Consider the following 22,865-nt stretch of genomic DNA (forward strand, 5'->3'; position numbering starts at 1 on the left):
CCAAGGGAAATTAAAATGTTAGATGTAAATAATGGAAGGCAAGATAAGGTGCTCTACAATTGTCTAGCAGGCTATAGTGGACGGCCAAAGGGGGAGCAATTTCCTACAAATTCTTCTTAAATAAGTGAATAAACAGTACGGAATCAACATTTTAATAAGGAAAACAGCGCACAAAATGTAGCAGAGAAAGGCACTATCTGCAGCACAATTAATAACAGTTCCTTTTTCTGCTCACTGTGTTGTGGCCATTCATAACTGGACATCTAAGAAAATGATTTATGAGTAAAGATATGACCTATATCTTGATAGACACCACAACTTTGTGACAAGAAATTTCACATTCGCTGTTCAGATTAGGTTTCAGAATTATTGTTGGTTTACATAGCATTGGCGTTAAAAAGAACATGGCAGTTTTGCTTCAAGGAGTAAAGGTTAATCACGTTCCAAGAAGCTCTGTCTATCGTCAACAATTCATCGAAGCTTGAGAGGTCAAAAAGGCAACTTATTCAATAACTTGTCCATTTGGTCTTCTTGATTCAACAATACCAACAAGAAAGAAGTTCCTTCCAATGTTCAGTAGCCTTGATGTTTGTCCGGCATTCTACAAATTAGAAGGAAAAACTCGTAAGTTTATCGTTGATATTGTCCAGTGGCTTCCTAACCTGACAAATACCTTTTTACATCACTACTAAACCATAGGCAGATCTATAGGACTGTCCATAAATATGAGGCACTTAACAACTGCATGCTAAGGAGGTACTGGAACTATATTTTACATATTAGGGTGGTAGACACGTATGTAATTACTGATACTATACAGACATAGTGTCGTAAGTAAATTTGAAGTAGCTATTTAATATACAAACAGTGAGTCGAGTGACCAAGGTTCTAAACAGGTTAAGGTGTTTTTTTCCACGCGCCGTTGTTATGTACAGAGGACTGAGATGGCAAGACGATGACAGGTGTCTTTGGCGTGCAAAATATAATCTTGCGTGTGTGAAAAAATGATTAAGTGGCCGTCTTGTTCTGTGGCATCACTCACTGTAGCAAAGAACATAATTGATTAAGACATAATAGGGAAAGAATTAGTTAACTGTGTTCATCCTTTTTTTGTTGCCAGAAAGGACAGTTTAAGCATAACTATAAAGAAGATTACATATGGATATCGAATTATAACAATCAAGTTTTGGGATTAGAAATTTGTAATGACACAGTGGTATGTGCTATGTCAGCTTAGGTAACTATTGGCTTCATGACAAAACGGGAACGTGTAAACCACCAGAAGCCGAAGTTTGTTTAGCTAATTTATATTGAATAAAGGCAGGAATGGATATCATTTGAAATTAGAGGGGCTGCCAAATCGAAATTGGCCAAAACAAGGAAGAGCTAACCAGCTGAACATATAATATTTCCATCAAGCTTAGAGCTTTCAAACTGATTTAATTAGAGTAAAAGGTAACAGACCAAGAAGTTCGAACAAATCGTTGCCCGCTTCAGAGCATCCTAGAACCTTATCTACCTAGATAAAATATAAACCCATGAAACATTCCATCAACATTAGACCAAACCATTGTTTGCATGCAAATCTGGACATGAAGGAAAGTCCAGGGGGACCAAATGAGTATCTAGATACACTGAGCTATGCTGTTGTGAACGGAAGAGTTGTCAATGCGGCAGCAGAGCATTGTAGGCTGCTCCTAAATTTCTAAATTCCTATAGCTACAAGCATTAAGACACTAAGGACAGTTGTATTATTAATATATATTTGAAAAATAGGCGAAGATAAAGCAACAGGAGATGCAAGAAAGGAATGGTGCCAACTTGAAGGTGAAGGTTAGCAGACCATGCTGGTGGAGAGGGTACTGAGGAGCGATGGGCGGTGGCAAGCCATGTTTGCAGCCGCAGTTGACTCATCGTAGGCATTCAATGAGCTGCAAAACAGGAAAATATTTAGACAAGATCCAGGAAATTTATAGAATCCCTACACCCAGCCTAAGGGAAAATGGGACACATTTTTATGCACCTACATTAGAACCACACGTAATCCATGGTAATGACAAGAAAACTGGAAAAGAATTGAATATCATAATTGAATCATAACAAAATCTTCAAATTGGTCACATATTTTATTTCTATGTATTTCAATATTTAGCATGTATAAGTACCCATGAATTAGTGCTCCTAAAATCTAACAACAAGCGGCACTACATGGAGCTATTGAACACGGTAAGGTTTAATTGGAGAGCATATTTTCATATTCCAATGCAGTCAGCCGGGAAAATTAACAACAGCCGGGTTAAAAATACGGATCATTACAGAAGCCGGGCTAACTAAAACGTAGAATTCCAGCGATATAACAGAGGAAAAGTGGCAGACATTATAATCCGTACTTTTCAGCTTGTTTTTTCAGCCGGAACAGTGTTTCAGCGAAGCGAACGAGGCCTATATACTAGGAAATGAGTAGACCGATATAATAAGCGTGTCCAAGTTACACGAGAGCTCATTTTCATAATGGGTTATACTGTAGGGAAAAAACTCCATCACCCGCACTGATTATCCTTGGGGAAAAAAAAGTAGTTTTCACGTGGATGACAAATGCCTTCATATCCTGAGGGGAATGGGCGAACATGGCAGCAATGGTGTGGTACCTTTTCAGCATCATCTTCATCTTTGTCCTCGAAGGTGGTGCGCTGGAAGTAGAGCAGCTGCGTAACCAAGATTGGCTTTGGAGCTCATGCGAGTTTGTAGAGAGGAAGGTAGCTCTGTTTATCAAGATCATACCTTGCATAGTAATAGGAAAAGGAGAAGTACAGTTAGCAAGAGAAAAGGAAGAAAATATACAGGTACCAGGGAAAACCGACACTGAATAGCATACATCCAAATTATTTTTTAAGAGGAAATATATGGAGACAACAAATCGCCAGACACGACTACATGTAGCACGAACCCTCAACATGGATATTCACTTAACAAATTTTGTCACGAAATATGCAGGCACCATAAATCTCTTGCGCCTATAGCAAAGACCCTCACTACGGATCTGTTGCAGCTAATACTTTGGAGCCATATTAGGCTTAGACGGATGAATGGACAACATTTAAGATCATTTCGGATGAATGGACAACATTTAAGATCATTTCCCCATGATGAACTCATCAAGGCTTTAGAAGATCGGCGGAAGAACACAGGCAGTCTCCAGGAATCTGAAACCATTTTTCGCTGAGGTAAAATTGCAAGCCATTTTATTTTCTTGTGTACCTAGGGTGTCCTATTTGGAAGTACATATTGAAGGTGTATTATATACCAGAGACCAATAGTGGTAGCATTTGTCTGCAAGATTAAAGCTATCAGGAAGATAAAAAACATAGTGCCTTCTATTTTGGAATGACAATAAAAACTTTGCTTTCATTTATCACCATCAATTTTCTGAAGCTCTCTGACTCTGTGCAGGAATCCTCATTAATGTGAGATACAATTAAATAAACAATTATCTCAAATAGAACCTCACCTGGTTGTCGAATAAGCAGCAGGTACATGCATGCTCGGATCAAAGGGTATCGTTGAAGTAACCTGCAGAACCTTCAGATTTAGAAAAACTATAAGCAGCACCATATATGTGTAGGTCATCTGAAATTAGAATTATAAAATAAAAAGAGGTTAAGGTACATAGTAAGCATATAACAACAAATGGTTTTACACGATGGCAAAAATGGAGGTAGCATTTTGTGTCCGTTGTATACCTCTATTGATTTGCAGGTGCATGGCTGCAAAATTTTGTATAGCCTTCTTTTATCCAACTCCATGAGTAGCTGATCACGTCGTGTTTCCCCTCTAGCATGTCATCCAAGGATGAAAACCCGGTCCACTTTGGACGTACGACGGTGGCGCCATCGGCGTCGCTCCCTTCCTGAAGGCGTCGCATTTGGATTATCGCCGCGGCCTCGATGCGAGGCATGGGTTTGCGACTGGAAGTCGGAGCTGCTCTTCGATGGTTGAGCTTGGTAACGATGACCGGTGGCGGTCGTTCCTTTGGACCCGTCGGGAGGTGACCAGTGGGTGGCCTGCCATGGGAAGTCCAAGCTGCTGGCAGCTTTGCTTCCATGCTCGGCAACGATGATCCATGGCAGTGTGTCGTGTTTGTGCTCAATCGCGTCGCGTGGGGTGGTTAGCCCCTCGGGTGCCATTTTGGCTACTCGGTTGGCTAACCTTCTTGTACATTATTACATTCTTTCGTCTTAATTGAGCGGCAGAGCTCCTGCCTTTTGTTTCAAAAAAAAAATTAACATAGCATAAAAGAGCTGCCAAATTTGTCGAAAAAATTAGGGGGCATATGCAACTATCACAACCCTTGTCAGTGGCTTTGGAGACCTTAGAACATAGTTGGATTGATATGTTTACAGGAACATTTTTAATCTCACAGATAAATAGCCACTATAGCAATGTTCAGAAACATGCTGGAATGAAATTGCAACTGTAAGAGCTCAACTGACAACTTAGGCGATCAATTTTACAGAAGTGCAGGTTCTTAGTGGGAAACTAAATAAATTCATGCAATGCTACTGTAGTGCAGATTGTTACCTGGTATAGTCCGCTTAATTACGCCTGTGCTGCTAGCAGCTGGATTTCGCGCAGGCAGCCGGCGTGCTGTGAACCTTACTTCGCTGTAACCTCGGTCCTTCATAGAGAAACCACCAAATGGAGCCTTCTTTTTTTGTATTTGTACAAATTGTCTTAGAACAACAGGCAACAGGCTAGGAGGCGACAAGGCTCTCCTGCAAATCATGAATGGAGCAAGGTACGTAATCTACGGAAAGAAAAAAATCTGCACTGCAAACAGTGATACAAACTAAATCTATGGAAAACCAGGTATCCATAAAACAAAGGTGACGATCCATATAGCAGAACGTACATGCATTTGTTCCGAAAGATTTCGTGTAACAGAGTAACTAAGAACGCATCGCCTTCACACTACATATATGTGCAGCTGCTGCCACTGAATATTGCAAGGCTCTGAAAAACTACCAACACCAAAAACTAAAATCTTGGATCAAACCACTCTTCAGAAGAACTATGACATAATAAGTAATTAAATGGTTCATCCTTTGTTTTCTCTAATCTTTTCCCTATTTTTCTTTCCCGTGAACTGTAGGTATATTTGATCCGTAGGCAGTACATGTCAATTGCATGCATATTGATCCCTATGCAGTAGCACGCATAGCAACTGAACTCAAACAACACTGAGATTAGTAGGCACAATAGGTTGTAATTAGATCAGATCAAAGATTGAATGTAGGGTCTGGGTGCTCGGTTTCGCACAGCAGGAAGGGAAGAGAGAGGGTGGGCAGGACCTAGAGGAGGAAACGCAGACTGACGCGGCGTCGAGGTGCACCCGTGGAAGGTCCGCCGCGCCTGCACAACCGCGTGTGCTAGGGTTTCGTCGAGCAAAGAAGCACACGCTCCTATCACACCCAGCGATCATCACTGATGGGAGTGACCTAGAGAAGAAGACGTATTCCTCAATAGCTTACGCATTTGTCATATTACGTTTATATTCTTGTACTGAATTGTGGGGCCAAGTGGCCACTGTCTGTATCGGCACATAAGTGCCTGAATCCTGTGCTGTATCCGGCAACAACTCTATTATCCAGAAATCTAAGTCGCCAAGGCAGCGAGGTTTGCCCTGCCGGTGTCCTCGTCCCGTATCCACTCGCGAGCTCACGTCGACGGTGATCCACCGGCGGCTAGGGGTGACAAGTGGTATCGGAGGCTGTTCTATCCTTGGCGTGGGTGGCGAGCGCTCGTCGCCCCTCATCAGCCGCTTCTACCCCAACTCCGACGACCTTCAGCTATGGATCCGATGGACCACCACCACCACCACTACAACGGTGCTCAACCACCCCTCGGTAACCGCCCGAAGCCGTTCGCTTAGATCGCAGTTCATAATTCCTGGTGGGCTGGTGATCTCTGTCAGCGCCCACAAGGTGTTCGACGTGAGGTCCCATAGATCCCTCCTTTGGTGGAACTGGGTCAGCAGGCGGCGGCGGTGTCACCAAGCTTGAGCACCAACACATCCACCCTCCAGCTCTCCCCAAACCACCATCCACCTCATCGGATCTGCGTCATCTACGGCTCGACAAATGACTAGGGGGACTACACCAACAACTTTGGTTCGGCCTGCAAGAATATTAGTGAGCTACCCAATTCTGCTCATTTTCCTTCAGTTAGCACGTTTGGGTGAACGACGAGGGTTGCAAGACACTTGTTCTTGTGTAAAATTTCATAGTTGGTTCATTCCAATCGGTGTGGTGGTGTTGGCGGGGGAGTGTCCTAGAACTTGGGTTGCGGGGCGCTTGTTCCCATGTAAAATTCCTCGGTTCAGCCTCACTCCCAGGCGGCGGTGATAGTGACAGATAGTAACACGAGGAGGAATAGTTCAAACCGGTTGTTTGTTCACACAGTGTCTTAGTCTAATTCACATCCTTCATCACGGCTCCAGTAAAACCTTCAAAGCAGACTCAGCTCCTCCTGGACAACATGTCGAAGAATACTAAAGAGGAGAAGACACGGTGGGATCAGGTCATGGAGTAGTTTGATCTGCTGTTCACAAGAGTCAATGACATTGGAGAAGTCCAGCAATAGATGAAAACTCAAATGGACATCAGAGCACAAGCCATGGACCACTACACAACTGAGCAGCACTTGATTGCTCAATAAGTGAAGGCTAATGGTGCAACGGTAGCTCAACTCACAATAGATCAGTTTGACAATGACGACCCTTTTGAAGATGACACCTCAGTATCTGTCATCTTTGATGAGCAAGTACACTTTGAGAATGTGTTTTCCAAAAATAAGGGCATTCACAAAACTGAATCATCCAAGAACAGGAAGCCACCTCCCAAACATGGCAAGAAGACTGCTTTGCCATCCCAATCTATGCCAAAGATGTAATTCCCAAAGTTTGATGGTCAAAATCCAAAAATCTAGAAAGATAATTGCTTAAGCTACTTTGAGTTGTATCAACTTCCTAGAGGGTATGTGGATCACTGTAAGCCCATCTTCATTTTGAAGAGAATGCTGCTAAGTGGTACCAGGCCTACAAACAGAACCATACCTTCAAGAATTGGGACCATTTCTGTTCAGTGGTAGAAGAGGAGTTTGGATATGATGATTTCAGGACTGCCATGAATGCCCTGCTGAACCTTCAAACAGACTAGGGACAGTTGAAGATTACACCTCCCAGTTTCAAGCTCTATAGTATGATATTACCATTGCTGAAAGGTCCTAATAGGCTAGACGGGGGGTGTGAATAGCCTATTAAAATTTTCTACAACAACACTTAACAAACCTGGTTAGACAATTATGAGACGAAGCAAGTATTGTGCTAGCCTACTAAAATTGCAAGCCATCCTACCACAATTCTAGTTTATATAGTTTCTATCCATACAATGGCTATGTCAATACACTAAGTTAGTGTGCTTCCAAAGGCTAAGTAAAGAGCTACACTAACCAAACTAACAAGCTCTCACGACTAGCTACACTAAAGAGCTTGACGACTAGTTTGCGGTAATGTAAAGAGAGTGAGCAAGATGGTTATACCGACGAGTTGAGGAATGAACCAATCAATCACAAGAATGATTACCAATTGAAGACTAATCACCTCAGAAACTAAATGATGACACAATGATTTTTTTACCGAGGTTCACTTGCTTGCCGGCAAGCTAGTCCTCGTTGTGGCGATTCACTCACTTGGAGGTTCACGTGCTAATTGACATCACACGCCAAACCCTCAATAGGGTGCCACATAACCAACACAAGATGAGGATCACATAAGCCACGAGCAATTTACTAGAGTAACTTTTGGCTCTTCGTCAGGAAAAGGTCAAGAACCCCTCACAATCACCACGATCAGAGCCGGAGACAATCACCAACCTCCGCTCGATGATCCTTGCTGCTCTAAGTTATCTAGATGACGGCAACCACCAAGAGTAACAAGCAAATCCCGTAGCGAAACACGAACACCAAGTGCCTCTAGATGCAAACACTCAAGCAATGCACTTGGATTCATTCACAATCTCACAAAGATGATGAATCAATAATGGAGATGAGTGGGAGGGCTTTGGCTAAGCTCACAAGGTTCCTATGTCAATGCAAATGGCCAAGAGAGTGAGCTTGAGCTGGCCATGGGGCTTAAATAGAGAGCCCCTACGAATAGAGCCGTTGGCTCTCTGTTCACTGAAAATCAGGGTGACCGGACGTAGGACCCTGCTTCAAATGCTGATCGCCTGATCTCAACGGTCATCAGTGCACTTAAGTTGTGACCGGACGCTCTACAGTGTAGGACCGAACATAGGACCCCCAGCGTACGATCACTTCTAGTAAGGTTAAAGTCGCGATCAGACGCGTTCGCTCCTGCGTGACTGGACGTAGACCAGCCAGAGTCTGGTCATTTCCAGAGAACTCCCTGAGCCTCTGTTTTGCGATCGGACGCGTCCGGTGCAGCACGACCGGACGCAAACCAGCGTCCGATTAGCTCTACACCCGGGCGCCAACTCCAGCGTCGCCTGTGTCACCATATATCACACACTACCGGACATAGGCCCTGCGTGTCCGATCACCTTTACTATGCAACGTCCAGTCATTTGACCGAGACCACACCTTCTTTTATAATTGACCGGACGCTGCTCCCAGAGTCTAGTCACCACGTGACCAGCGTCCGATGCACTCTATGAAACCCAGTCTTTTCTATATAGGGCACTGGTGGTGTTTCAAACTCTTGCTCCCAAGTGCTAAACACAATGTGTGTCACCTTTGTGCATGTGTGTTAGCATATTTTCATAAACATTTTCAAGGGTGTTAGCACTCCACTAGATCCTAAATGCATATACAATGAGTTAGAGCATCTAGTGGCACTTTGATAACCACATTTCGATATGAGTTTCACCCCTCTTAATAGTACGGACTATCGATCCTAAATGTGATCACACTCTCTAAGTGTCTCGATTACTTAAACAAAAAAACTCCTAACAATTTCACCTTTGCCTTGAGCTTTTTGTTTTTCTCTTACTTCTTTTCCAAGTCCAAGCACTTGATCATCACCATGGTATCACCATCATCAAGTCATGATCTTCATTTGCTTCACCACTTGGAGTAGTGCTACATATCTCATAATCACTTTGATAAACCAGGTTAGCACTAAGGATTTCATCAATTCACCAAAACCAAACTAGAGCTTTCACATACACAACTCTAACTATGATGAGTTGTTTTCATGCCATAATACATCAGAGGGCTTAAGGAAGAGATCAGGGGTACAGTGGAAGCCTCAAATGCTACAAACAGTGTAGAAAACGTCAACCAGTTGCCCGGATTCAGCAAGATATGATAGAAAGAAACAAAACAAGATACAACCTGGGCAAATAATCAGATTAGGCATTATGCACCACCAAAGGCCGATTACAAACCACTCAACAAACATCTGCCCTGTGGAAGGACCGACAATTACAGGGATTATCGCAAAGAAAATGGCCTATATTTCTATTGTGGTGAGAAATTTGTGCTAGGACACATTGAGGTATGCTCCAAGAGACAGAAATCCACAAGTCAATGCTATGGTGCTCAATGACCTAGACAGGGAACTCTCAGATGATGTTCTGAATGAATTGGCAGTAGAAGATCAACTAGATGAAGAGTTATGTCAATTGTCTTTGAATGCACTATCCAGTGAAGACCATACTAGCTGCCTGAAGCTTAAAGCTCGAGTCCAAGACAAAGTTTTGCTTATACTGGTTGATAGTGGTAGTACTCATAGCTTCATCAATTCTACTTTTGTTGAGCTAGCCAAATTACATACAGTGCCCACAACACCCAGAAAGGTGAAACATGCAGATGGTGAATGGATGCTCACAGATAAGATGGTGCCTTCAGCTTCAATGCTATTATCAAGGCCAAAGCTTCTCCACTAACATGGTGGTACTAGAGATGCAACCCTATGATGCCATCTTAGGATGTGACTGGCTCCAAGCACACAGTCCTATGGAATGTGATTGGAAGAACAAGACTCCTAAAGTTTTCTGAACAAGACAGAACCATTAAACTTCAAGGCCTTCTTCCACCATCCTCCTCAACTATCATCTATTTCAGCCACCAAAGTGTATAATTCAACTAAAGGTAATGATATTTGGGACTTTGTTCTACTAGACCACGTACCTAGAGCATTCTCCCACCATAGCCCTAGAGACCAATCACCTCCCAGAAGACATTCAACATGTCTTGGCAGTATATAAAGATGGTTTCACTGATCCCCAACTCCTTCCACCTCAGAGAAGCTATGACCATGCCATCCCACTTATTCCTAGTTCCATACCGATCAACTCAAGACCTTACCACTATTCTCCAATCCACAAAACAGAGATAGAACAGTAGGTGCAAAAGCTATTATAGGCATGCCTCATTGTTCATAGCCACAACCCTTTTGCCTCTCTAGTGCTCCTAGTTAAGAAGAAAGATGCATCTTGGAGATTCTATGTTGACTACAGAAAGTTAAATGACATCACAATTAAAAATAGATTCCCAATGCCTGTAATTGAAGAAATCTTGGATGAACTATCAAGAGCAAAGGTGTTCACAAAGTTAGACATGAGGTTAGGATACATCAAATTAGAATGCTACCTAAGGATGAGCGTAAAACTGCCTTCAAGACACATCAAGGTCGTTATTAGTTCAAAGTTATGCCTTTTGGCTTGACAAATGCATCAGCCACATTTCAATGTGTCATAAACCAAATTCTACAACCTTTTCTGAGAAAGTTTGTTTTGGTTTTCTTAAATGACATTCTAATATACAGTACTTCCCTAGAGCAACATACTGAGCATCTAACACAAGTACTAGATACTTTAAGGCAACACCTAGCTCTATTTGAAGGCATCCAAGTGCACATTTGCTAAGGACAGTTTAGAGTACCTCGGCCACATCATATCTTCTAGAGGGGTATCCACTGATCTTAATAAGATAACAGATATGCTGAATTGGCCTGTAGCCTACAACAATGACTGAGTTGAGAGCCTTTCTGGAATTAACAGGCTACTACAGAAAGTTTGTCAGAAACTATGGAGTCATGACTAAGCCACTGATAGCCATACTCAGACTCAAGCAGTTTGTTTGAAATTTTGTAGCCCAATCAGCTTTTGATGACCTCAAAGTGGCAATGACCAGAACTCCAGTCCTGGGCACTGCCCAACTTTCAAGAACTTTTTACTATGGAAACTGATGCTTGCCAAGATGGACATAGGTGCAATTCTCATGCAGAAAGGATAGCCCATAGCCTACCTCAGTAAAGCTTTGGGGAGAAAAGCATAAGTCTTTATCTATATATGAAAAAGGAGTTCTTAGCCTTGATCCTGGCTATAGAGAGGTGGAGGCATTACCTACAAAGAGGGGATTTTTCATCCAAACAGACCACAAGTACCTGGCATACCTCAATAAACAGAATCTACACTCTAACATGTAGAGAAAAGCAATGATAAGACTCATGGGGTTACAATTTCGAATCATATATAAGAAAGGCAAAGATAACATTGCAGCTGATGCTCTATCCAGAGTTGGTCAAATGATGGCTATTCAAGCAGTATCATCGGTACAACCAGCTTGGATACAGGAGGTCCTTAATTCTTACACAACTAATACCCAAGCCCTAGCAACTATTATAGAGGTTAGCAGTCACTAGTCCAGACAATCAAGGCTACAGTTTGGAGAAAGGACTCATATGACATCAAGGACAAAGTATGGATTGGCAGTAATTCAGCTCTTCAAACAAAGATTATAGCTACTTGCCATTCCAGTGCCCTGGATGGCCATTCTGGAATTGCTGCAACTTACTACATACTGAAGAAACACTTTGCATGGAAGGTTATGAAGCAAGATGTGGAGAATTTTGTTAAACAGTGTATTATTTGTCAACAAGCAAAGCACTCACTTCAGCATCCCTTGGGCCTCCTGCAACCATTACCAATTCCAGAGGAGATTTGGCAGCACTTAACAATGGATTTTATAGAAGGTCTTCCAAAATTAGAAGGTTGTTCTGTCATCTTGGTGATAGTGGATAGGTTAACAAAATATGCACATTTCTTACCAGTAAAGCACCCTTATACTGCTACAACAATTGCTCAACTGTTCATGGATCATGTGGTCAAGCTACATGGATTACTAGCATCCACTATCTCAGACAGAGACACCATTTTTGTCAGTCATTTCTAGAAAGAGTTATTCAAACTCTACAAGGTGAACTTACAGTTGAGCATGGCTTATCATTCCCAAACTGATGGTCAATCAGAGCGAGTCAACCAATGCTTAGAGATGTACTTGAGATGTGCTGTTAATGACTCACCTAAAGCTTGAAAATCTTGGCTTTCTTTGGCTGAGCTCTAGTACAACTCTTCACTGCATTCTGCACTAGGGTGTTCCCCATTCAAGGCATTGTATGGTTATGAGCCCAACATTGGAGCAGTACCATCTCTCCCAGCATCAGCATCTACAACAGTGGCTGGATACCATTGAACACAGGGAGCTCCATCTATAGTCACTGAAGCAACATCTAGCAAGAGCACAAAATCGAAATGAAAATAGTGGCTAGATCAAAAGCGCCAAGATTATCAATTTTCTGTTGGTGATAAAGTGTTATTGAAGCTGTCAGCCATACACTCAGTCTACTGTGGCTAACAGACCATATCCAAAACTGTCATACAAGTACTTTGGTCCATACACCATCCTATAGAAAGTGGGTGTAGTAGCATATCGACTATAGTTGCCCGCAGGCTCTCTAATTCACCCAGTCTTTCACGTATCCCAATTGAAACCATTTACTAGTAGATTTCTCTCCAGTCTACGACACATTACCTGTCCTCATAGACTTGGAAGCAGCTGGTACAATTCCGAAGCAAATCATTGATCAGTCGTATGGTCAAGAAGGGCAATACAAGCAGTGCCTCAGGTAAATCTTACATGGGTGGGTCTGCCAGACACTAATCACTACCTGGGAAGATTACTATGTTGTCAAGCATCACTTCCCTGACGCTCTAGCTTGGGGACAAGCTGCAACTCAAGAGGGGGGAGATGTCACACCCAACGATCATCACTGATGGAGAAGAAGACGTATTCCTTAGTAGCTTACCATTTGTCATATTATGTTTACATTCTTGTACTGAATTGTGGGGCCAAGTGGCCAGTGTTTGTATCGGCACATAAGTGCCTGAACCTGTGCTGTATCCGACAACAACTCTATTATCCATAAATCTAAGTCGCCAAGGCAGTGGGGTTTGCCCTGCCGGCGTCCTCGTCCCTGTATCCACTCGCGAGCTCACATCGACGGTGATCCACCGACGGCCAGGGGTGACAGCTACCCGACGGGAGGAGGCGTTGAAGAGCCCGCGCGGAGGATGAGGGAGAGGGAGGAGGCCACCGGGCCGCACCCATGTTGGAGCACCTGCCCGTGGGGGGCGCCGTCACCTCGCGCCCGCCGCCACCTCGGGAGGGGAGAGAGAGGCGAAGGGGAGGGAGGAACGGAGGTGCGAAGCAAGCGGGGGAGGGAGGAACAGAGGAGGAGGAGGGTGGCCATCGCCGCCGAGCCCCAGTCGCGGCAGCTGTCGTCGCCCCTGCCCGCGTCGGAGAGAGAGAGAGAGAGAGAGAGAGAGAGAGAGAGAGAGAGAGAGAGAGAGAGAGAGAGAGAGAGAAGGAGAGAGGAGGGGGCGAGAAGCGAAAAGGAGAAGCGGAAGCTGGGGTATATATCTGCCTATCTGGATTCGAACGAGAAGCGGGAGAAGCAAGGGAGAAGCGGGAGAATACGACGAGAAGCAGCAGAATCGGGTTCTAGTGGAATCCGCTTTGAAGAACCGTGGCCATCCGATGGGAGATCTGACGGCCAGGAGAATTTCGGGTGACGTGGACCCTGCTCCACCACCTGGAATCAGCCGGGTTATTTAGGGGAGAATACCCACCTCTGAGTCTCCGATTAATTGTTACTCTCTCTATTTCAAATTATAAGTCATTCTAAGTTTCTCGAAGAGTCAAAGTATCTAAAGTTTGACCAAAATTATATAGAGATACAAAAATTTATGACATCAAATATGTATACTATGAAAATATAATTATTAAAGAATCTAATGATACATATTTAATATCAGAAAATATCATTATTTTATTATATAAATTTGATATGATTTTTGAGTCTTCAAGAAAATTGTAATGACTGATAATTTAGAATGGATATATATATATATATATATATATATATATATATATATATATATATATATATATATATATATATATATAGAACTACTATCCTGTAGCTGGCTACAGAATAACTTATTCTGTAGCCACTTTGAGTTATGATAATTACTATGTTAATTTATGAGATTATAGTAACTCCTTACTAAGTTGTTTAATATAATGTTATGGTAAATATCCCCATGTGTTATAGTAACCCAACTATCGTAAATATGTATTGACATTATGGTAAATTAGTATATAAAATTATAGTAAATGGAGGTGGCTACAGAATAACTTATTTTATAGCCGGCTATTGAATAGCCTCTCCCTATATAGGTAGACGCACACACACCAACTCCATGTCATAATAGTATATCTATTCTACTCAGCGCGTGTTCAGTTCCACCCCAAAATCCTAAAAAGTGCTACAGTACCTATCACATCGAATGTTTGCGGCCCGTGCATGGAGCATTAAATGTAGACGAAAAAAAACTAATTGCACAGTTTGGTGGGAAATTGCGAGACGAACGTTTTGAGCCTAATTAGTCCATGTTTGAACACTAATTGTCAAATAAAAACGAAAGTGCTACAGTACCCAAAAATATTTCAACTTCCTTGAACTAAACACGCTCTCACCCACGCTGTATACAGTACAACTGTACAAGTAGTACGAGCCAACGCCGTAGTTGACGGAATGAGAAAAGAGAAGTCCAGATCGCATCCGGCCGGCGTCCCGTTTCCCCAATCAACTCCGTTATTGTTCGTGTTATATCGTGTAGGGCACGCGCGCGCACCAGCACCAGCACTAATGCCACAGTTGTTCGTGTTATAGTCGACCGGAACTGACAGAACGAGGGACCGGACGAAAAGAATACTGTCACGTCGCCAGTCAGGCACCCTGTACCGCACAAAGGCCAAAGCTAGTGCGCCGCGGACTCCAACTCCATCGGTTCATGCATGCATGAGCAACTGAGCATGGCCCGGCACACCAAACACGCAGTAAAACGCACGCGGCAAAAACTCGGCTCCCTGGAAGCTTCTGATTGCTACTCCTAGTAGTGAGTTGGTCGACACTCCCGACATACTCCGTAGCCTTTTCTGACGGCATCTCCACCACCGTGCGTCGTCCGTGCGCCCGCGCGACGACCCACAACCGGCCAGACGGCCGGCCGGCGAGGATGGGGTGATCTATCGGCCTATCGGGCTTGGTGGTAGTGAGCCCGGCCGGTCGATCTTCTTTCTTTCTTTCTTTATGGGATTTGATTGTTGGTTGGACTCGTACTCACTGAGTCACTGTCTGTATGCTCTAAGAACGTGGTAAACTGAATCAGTTGGACATCAAAAGGGGAAGAAGGAAAAAATCGAAACGAAGAAGCGCCGAGCCGTGGTCCGTGGAAGTGGAATTCACTCGATCACCTGGCAGCCGGCAGCCGGCAGCCGGCAGCAGGCAGCAGGTAGACAGTGTGCATGCATGCATGTATCGATGGTGTATGCTGTGCACGCACGGACGGACGGACGGAGGAATAAAGGGTTTGGGCTGGCGCGACAAGGGCAGCAGACACGGCACATGCATGCAGGGGACGAGGACGACGCAGAGGCGGCCTCTCTTTCTGCCATGGCCAATCGTGCCCATATCGTATGGTCTCGATCCGGTCCGTCGTAAAGGGGGTGTTTACCTAACGGACGACGACCCATCATGGCGTCCAAGACTCGGATCATCGCCGCACGCCGCTCGCCGGTGTCTGTCTGCCTGCCTGTCCACTCGAAGGACCAGAAGAAGATGATGGGTGGGGCCGTGGGGGGTGGCCATGGCCTGATGGCCAGCAGGTAGCACAATACAGGACTGTGCTGTCCTTGTGCAGAGCAGAGCAGAGCAATATTGACCGCCTAGTCGTCGTCGTAGTAGTAGTGCATGCCTCTGTAGCCTGTAGCTGTAGGCAGCCGGGGAATGTTCCTGTGGCAGCGTCATCGCCATGCAATTCTTTCATGCCATGATAAGTGAACAATGGGTACTCCACTCCACATACTAAGATACTACACGTGTGTGCGCTACCACTCTGATGCTCCCTGCCTTCCGGGTGTTCGACGGGTATTAAAGCCGACTGAAGCTGACTTGGTGTGAGAGAAAAATATTGTAGATTCTAGCTGATAAGTTCAAGCGAACAGGCCCTTGGTCGACGGCTTGTTTGACGCCCACGCGTTCGCAGTTGATTCGGCCCGGCTGGCATCACAGAACAGTACCCTGCAGCTAGGTGTTGCTGTAGCCTGATTTGCAAGGTTATATGAGCAATAGAGTATATATAGTATATAGTACTATGGTAGGGGGAAAAAGTGGCGCTGTGTCCGCCGAAGCGACTTTCCAAGACTGGGCCAAGTTAGGGACTCTTTTTTTCGATGGGCAAAGCCCACCTGGAGCGAGTTGGCCAATCCGCCCAAAGAAGCCATGGCCCAATGCAGACCTGAAGAGTGGCGGCCGGCCTTACAGGTTCCCTATACTATACAGCCCACGGGGCTAATGGACTGGACTCCTCAGCAACAGTCTTCACCGTGGCTGCTGCTGGCTCCAGTGCTGCTTGTAGGATCACCATCGTTTCTGATTGGTAATTGTCACCCAACAAACAATTTCACTACATGATAGTACACCTCAGTTTGATCACACTTAGCCAGGAGCCCAGGAAGGTACATGAACTTCAGCAAATAGGTCGCAGGATGGCCCACAAGGCAGGAACAGGAAGGTACGCAAGGGGGGACTGTGACAGGTCAGCAGATCGGAACAGAAATCATGGAACTTGGAACAGCACACCGGGTCGCTCGCAGAACCAGTTCGCAGCCAAGGATATGTCATTTCACCCACCCAAGGTGATGCGCGAAAGAGCACATGGAACAAAACCATGCTCAGGCTCAGCACTAGCGACCGGTCGACATCGCCTCAGCACTGTGCCACTGTGTAACAGGATGAGGATGAGTGAGCACAACTGCAGAGACGAAGTCACGAAGGTTGTCAGCATGTTCGTTTGGCTATGGGCTGTCGTAAATGATCGTAAATTTTCAGCCGGAACAGTATTTTTCTCTCACACAAACCAGCCAGCAGTACTTCTTTATTAACCCGCCTGTGTTGTGTGTAATGCTAGCTACTAGTGGCAAAGCGACATGGCAGTCGTTACCTGCCTACTGCTGGCAGCCGATAGACCAAGGCGTGTTGCTTCCTCGCCACCTCCTCCGGATCGAGCCGGAGCCGCCGCCAGCGTACGAGTCACCATTCCACTAGGGGGATATCAGCTCCATCCACCATGATTTTTTCTCTGACAAGTCCAAAAGAGAGCAGCAGGCGTGTGTCTATTTCTCGTAGGGTTCCTCCATCAGAATATAGTTCCGCTAGTCTGATCTCTCCCGCTAAAAGGCCAATGCGAAACAGTTAAAAGGAGACGCCGTATCCTGCATAAAAAAAGCATAATCATTTGCGCTTTGAGTGCGTCACCCGCTTGCTTTGCTTCTCAGCAGAAAGCTTCTGTTCTTTACCTCAGAGTTTATCCAGTGCTAATGGCATGTAGGCTTTGGCTAGCAACAAGTGGTAACGGCACTTGCTTGAAGTCATCTGAAATCCACTCATGACTCATGTGATGGTGCAGCTTGAGAAGGCTGAGGTAGGCTTTAGTGTTGAATAATGCCAAGCGTCCGTGCCTGAGCCTCAAGAGACAAAAAGAGAGAGCATGAGTGAGAGCTGCGATAAGTTCAAAGATGACTAACAAAGCACTGATAGGCCATAGCACCTCGCAGTAAAGCATGCTACACTATGGGTCAGCTAAACAAATCCCCTGGAAAGAATTTGCTTCAGTCCACCTAAAACTTGATATTTCTTCTGAATAAAGTCCACATGCAAAATAAAAGTCATTTTAAAAGAAGATGGCAGAAAACATTGCCACTCCAAGGCATAGAAGTAGAAGAAAAATGACAAAAAGAGGAAAGAAGCTATAAGACTTCCTTTTTTAGTATATATTCCTATTACTTCTATCGACAAGGACAGTTCCAAATGTGAGCAGTAGCTCCCCAGATCACAGGCACACAAAATAGGGAAACTCTAACCACTCGTGGCCCTGCATGAGGTTGCAGGACTGTACCTGATAGAAAAGAAATGTAACACTGCTATCTAGAGCAGGTGCGAACCTGATAGGGAATGAACTGGACAAGAAACTGAAGTTTGTTGAAGCCAGTCACTATGCATGACAGGTATATCATCGCGAAGAATAACAAGAACCAACATGTTTGCCACTACTGAAAACTAGTATATCCTGGTCCACTTCAAAGTACCGATGGCTTGCCTTTTCTGCTGAATTATTGCTGCCCACAGACCCCCTGCTTCTTTTTATAGCAATAGCGAAGCAGGGTGAGGCACGATAACACAAATTTCAGAAACCCTGTCTTCTACTACTTCCAACAAAGAGAGCAATGGAGAGAGTACCTGGTGTCGAAGAGCAGAAGTCAGAAGACCAAGTTAACGAAGCTGGTCTAGCTGATGATAATATCACAGTACCATGGCTGAAGTTGGGGCTTGATGCGCCAAAAAGTGAAGAAACCAAGCCTCAAGAGGTGAAACCAGTGGCCACTCCACATAGGACTTTCTCCTGCAACTACTGCATGAGAAAGTTCTTCAGTTCGCAGGCCCTCGGTGGGCACCAGAATGCACACAAGAGGGAGAGGTGTGCAGCAAGAAAGTCACACAGATTTCAGATGATGATGGGCCTTCCTCCATCTGCTTCCTTTCTCCAACCTTTGAGAGTGAACTCCCACTCCATGATTCTGAAGGATCCTGGTGAAAGCGCTGCTGTTGTTGTAGCAAGATTCGACGGAGGCCGAATGAGTGGCTGGATGCCTTTTGCAATTAAAGAACCTGGAGGGTTAGTATGGCCAGGGAGCTTCACAGCAAGTTCAGAGGAGTCCAAGAAGCAAATAGAGAAAAATATTGACTTGACCCTGCGCTTGTAAGTTGTAATAAGCAGATAGGTCATTACATATAAGCATTTTCTGAGAAGTGTAATCTTTTTCATAATTTCTGTTGGTGAACAAGTATAAAATGCATGGCGAGAATGAAAAGTTTGAATCTGCTCCCACACATGTGCAGCGACTGCACTATCTGCTGTACTGTTACTTGCAGCAGGCTATATGGGTTTGGTTATACTGGTTAAAACTTTAAATAGCTAATTGATTCAATGAAGCCCAAATCTCATGCAGTTGTTGGTTGTATGCTAGACAAGTGAGCAATTGGTGGCTATGTAGCAAACTGATGTACAATTGATGTCTGTCTTTTTTTTTGGAAAGAACATGGCAGGAGCTCTGCCTTTCAATTGAGAAGAGCAAGAGAGTCCAAAGTTTTTTCCAGTTACAGGTTGCCAGTCACCTCTGGCCAGCCCGAATTGATGTCTGTCTTGGCCTGGCAGAACAGAGTTTCTTCGAGAAACAACAACAAATAACAGTAATGTAGTGGGATGACTTATGGTGGGTGTTTTATGGAGCATATTGAGAGTAAATCGTGAAGATAAAATATAGAGGGCAAACTGAGAAAATACCTATGGAGCATTTTTGGATTTTTTTACCGTGATCATTCTATGGAGAAACTAATCCTTCTAAATCTAAAAAGAAGGTAGAAAAGGCATGTTTATTAGCTAACTCTGCATCTTTGTGGTAACTAGTTATGAGTCCAGTTCAAATTCATACATTTTGTTTCATTGGTAAACATTGTTTCTCAAGACAAACCATATTAAAGACATTTGCCTCTTTACCAATAGCAAATATTCACATGCTGGAAAGTCTTAGCCAGCGTGGTTCATTGAGACTTCAAAGCAGGTAGTACTTGCAAATACATTGATTGTAATCAAATGATATGACCTAATATTGTTTCATCAAAGTACAGGTATCGCACAGATGTAAGATAAGAGGCTAAGAGCCATGGATTCTTAGCATATAAATGAATCCGTGCAAAGTAATGTGAAAGAATCTGAAAAGGAGTGGTAACAAATTGACATATCAATGGAAGTATACATGGAAAGAACAAGAACCCATTCTTTTTCAGTTGGAAAGGAAGTGCATAGCAATAGAATCTTTAGTGAAAGCATAAGAAGGTGAGGCAATGGTGAATACCTGATAAGTGAGATATCATGACCATCACAGCACGATTAAACCAAATTGCAAATAAGAGCACAACAACACAGTGACAAAATCTCCACTGCAGCCCTTCCAAAGATTACATGTAGAGAAACTTTTTGGCTAAGGTGTTGACTGTGGGAACAGAAACCAATTTCATGGAAACACAAGTTACACAGTCCTCTGAGATGCTATCCCCTTAGACATCCACCGGTGCTTATATGATTTTAGACATTACTGAAAGATACTAGTTATGAACACATATAAAAATTTAGCAGATCAGTGTCATGGAATTCAGTACATTCTTCTACCAAACAAAAACTCGATATTGTTATGAATGCAATACTTAGCAAATTGAAGCTATCTTCAACATGTTATGGGCAAACTAAGTATTTCAATTCTCAAGACACTAATCCAAAGGTATTCAGGATTTCAATGCTTTAGCTGTCATCCTGATGCCCTCCTGTAGAATTCAATCAGCATTATTTATTGTGGAATATATCTATTCAAAAGAGGCATATGTGCCAGCATCTTCAAGTTGGAAAAATCTTGGATTTTTCAATCAAACTTCATCATGTGACATCATATCTTCTTCCACGTGTCACTAAAGCATTGCTACAGCAAGGCATCATAGAGACTAGAGAAAGAACAGTATATTGTCAGAACAATATAGTGAACGAACATTCATCTCAATTCTTCAACTAGTTCAAAGGACCATGCATACAAGAAGGGTGATGATATCGAGCTGATTCTACCCTGGCTTCTGGCACAACATTTCCGTATTGTAGTCTGTGTGCGTAGCTAGGGCGGGCCTGGTGCAAGCGGTAGAGTCTTACCACCTGTGACCGGAAGGTCCCAGGTTCGAGTTGAGGTCTCCTCGCATTGCACAGGCAAGAGTAAGGCTTGCCACTGATACCCTTCCCCAGACCCCGCACAGAGCGGCTGCACTAGGTACGCCCTTTAGTCTGTGTGCGTAGCTCCAGTGCATCAGACTATCAGTGACTGGGCAAGGAGAAGATACAATTCATAAATGCTATGTGCATTACTGAAGTAATCAAAGCTTCATGTTCTCAGAGATTTGCAAGCATATCTGCGAGCTCCTCATCTTTCACTTCAATCTCCTGGTGTTCTCCCACAGCCTCTGCAAGCCGCGCAGCTAACTGGTGCTTACACTGCAAACACCAAAATAATAGCCCAAAATTCAGCTACTGCTTCAGCAACCACGAGCTAAAAGCTGACAAATGCTACTCCATCTAATCTTTCCCAAGTTTGCACAGATATAATTTTCTTGTTCATGATGCAGTAGCTGCAGTAAGGGTACTTACGCTGAGCTGCTCGCCACGCCCGACGACGTCGTAGAAGAATGAGTAGCAGGTGCAGAGGTGCTCCGGGAAGCATAGGTACTCCTCCTTCCTCTTCGACTCCCCCATCACCTGCAGCACAGACACAGGCAACAATCAGACAGCTTGTTCGCTAGTTTGGCTGGAACACGAGACATCCGGTGGTATCAGAAGACGAGGAGGGGAGGCGCCTACCAGAAAGAGCGAGCGGCCGCTGGGCGCTCCGGTGACGCGCCTGACGCCGCGCTCGTCGACGATCTTGCAGGCCCGCAGCATGTTCTTTCCGAACAACGTCTCGAGGCTGCGGAGAGCGAGAGCATGTCAAGGGCTCGAGAAATAGCATGCCCGGGGAGAGCGGATACAGCACCGCGTGGACGAGCGGCTTGCCATGACTTACATGGATAGGTGCTCGTCGGATGCCTGGCCAGCGCATTTGATCTCCGCCCAGACGGCGTCGGCGACGGCGAGGGAGACGCTGGTGGCGGCGGACATTGCGCGCGCTAGCTTTTCGACGTTTTGACGCAGAGGACGGTGGAGGGGGAACGGGGTTTGTTTCGTAGGGAGGCTGACAGGTGGGCCCACGGCCCATTTGCCTTTTCCCACCCTTTTTTTGTGCCTTGTATACGACGAGCCGTATGAATTTTTTGGCAGAAAACGAACGGGAAAAGAAGAGAAAGAAGAAGAAAAAAACTCATTCCTGCACTGCGCGTGTTCGGAGCTGAAGTCTTCTGAACTCCAGCCATAGAATGATTCACTTGGTTAGTTCAGATTACAGGAAGAACTGAAGAACAGAGATCCACATACATACAAGATATCATCACATATTTTTGAACTCTTGTGAACTACGCTAACTCCAGATAATTCAGCCAAAGACAGATGATTTCAGGGAATTTATATATACACACCGTGGAAACTGCCGATGAATTTGTGATTACAAGCGCTCGAAATGGCAAACCAGCTAAACCAAAATCAGCTACATTTACTCGTATACACAATTCAATTCTCTTAAGCCTGAACACTAAAGCCACATTCTGCAGCCAGAAAGCATCGGATCAGAGGTACGGTAACTAACAGCAGAAGCTGAAGCAGCACGGATGGCAGGCGGCAGCTGACGCGTCACCGCCG

The 22,865-nt window shown here is 44.4% G+C and overlaps 2 protein-coding genes and 1 pseudogene across 2 annotated transcripts; 1 reads left to right on the forward strand and 2 right to left on the reverse strand.

Annotated features, from left to right (window-relative positions):
- Nucleotides 1-16,791: 16,791 nt before the first annotated feature.
- On the reverse strand, nucleotides 16,792-18,736 carry LOC136549091 (uncharacterized; annotated as a pseudogene).
- On the forward strand, nucleotides 18,651-19,435 carry LOC136552645 (zinc finger protein 7-like). The gene has a single exon (XM_066544205.1). It carries the CDS (start codon nucleotides 18,709-18,711, stop codon nucleotides 19,243-19,245), a length of 537 nt encoding a protein of 178 aa, XP_066400302.1. The 5' UTR covers nucleotides 18,651-18,708; the 3' UTR covers nucleotides 19,246-19,435.
- A 1,543-nt stretch (nucleotides 19,436-20,978) lies between these two features.
- Nucleotides 20,979-22,247, reverse strand: LOC136552646 (uncharacterized). The gene is made up of 4 exons (XM_066544206.1): nucleotides 22,138-22,247; nucleotides 21,936-22,041; nucleotides 21,726-21,833; nucleotides 20,979-21,572 (listed from the first exon to the last, which is right to left on the reverse strand). Exons 1-4 carry the CDS (start codon nucleotides 22,230-22,232, stop codon nucleotides 21,471-21,473), a joined length of 411 nt encoding a protein of 136 aa, XP_066400303.1. The 5' UTR covers nucleotides 22,233-22,247; the 3' UTR covers nucleotides 20,979-21,470.
- Between the last annotated feature and the right edge of the window lie 618 nt (nucleotides 22,248-22,865).

Source organism: Miscanthus floridulus, chromosome 4 (assembly GCF_019320115.1).
Source record: "Miscanthus floridulus cultivar M001 chromosome 4, ASM1932011v1, whole genome shotgun sequence".
NCBI lineage: Eukaryota > Viridiplantae > Streptophyta > Magnoliopsida > Poales > Poaceae > Miscanthus > Miscanthus floridulus.

What these genes read in the sequence shown, in the direction of transcription:
- LOC136552645 (XM_066544205.1), top strand. Translation starts at nt 18,709, where the DNA reads ATGGAGAGAGTACCTGGTGTCGAAGAGCAGAAGTCAGAAGACCAAGTT.
- LOC136552646 (XM_066544206.1), bottom strand. Translation starts at nt 22,232, where the DNA reads ATGTCCGCCGCCACCAGCGTCTCCCTCGCCGTCGCCGACGCCGTCTGG. An exon ending in TCCGACGAGCACCTATCCAT is followed by an intron (nt 22,042 to 22,137) that starts GTAAGTCATGGC and finishes CGCTCTCCGCAG; the next exon opens with CCTCGAGACGTTGTTCGGAA. An exon ending in GCGGCCGCTCGCTCTTTCTG is followed by an intron (nt 21,834 to 21,935) that starts GTAGGCGCCTCC and finishes TCTGTGCTGCAG; the next exon opens with GTGATGGGGGAGTCGAAGAG.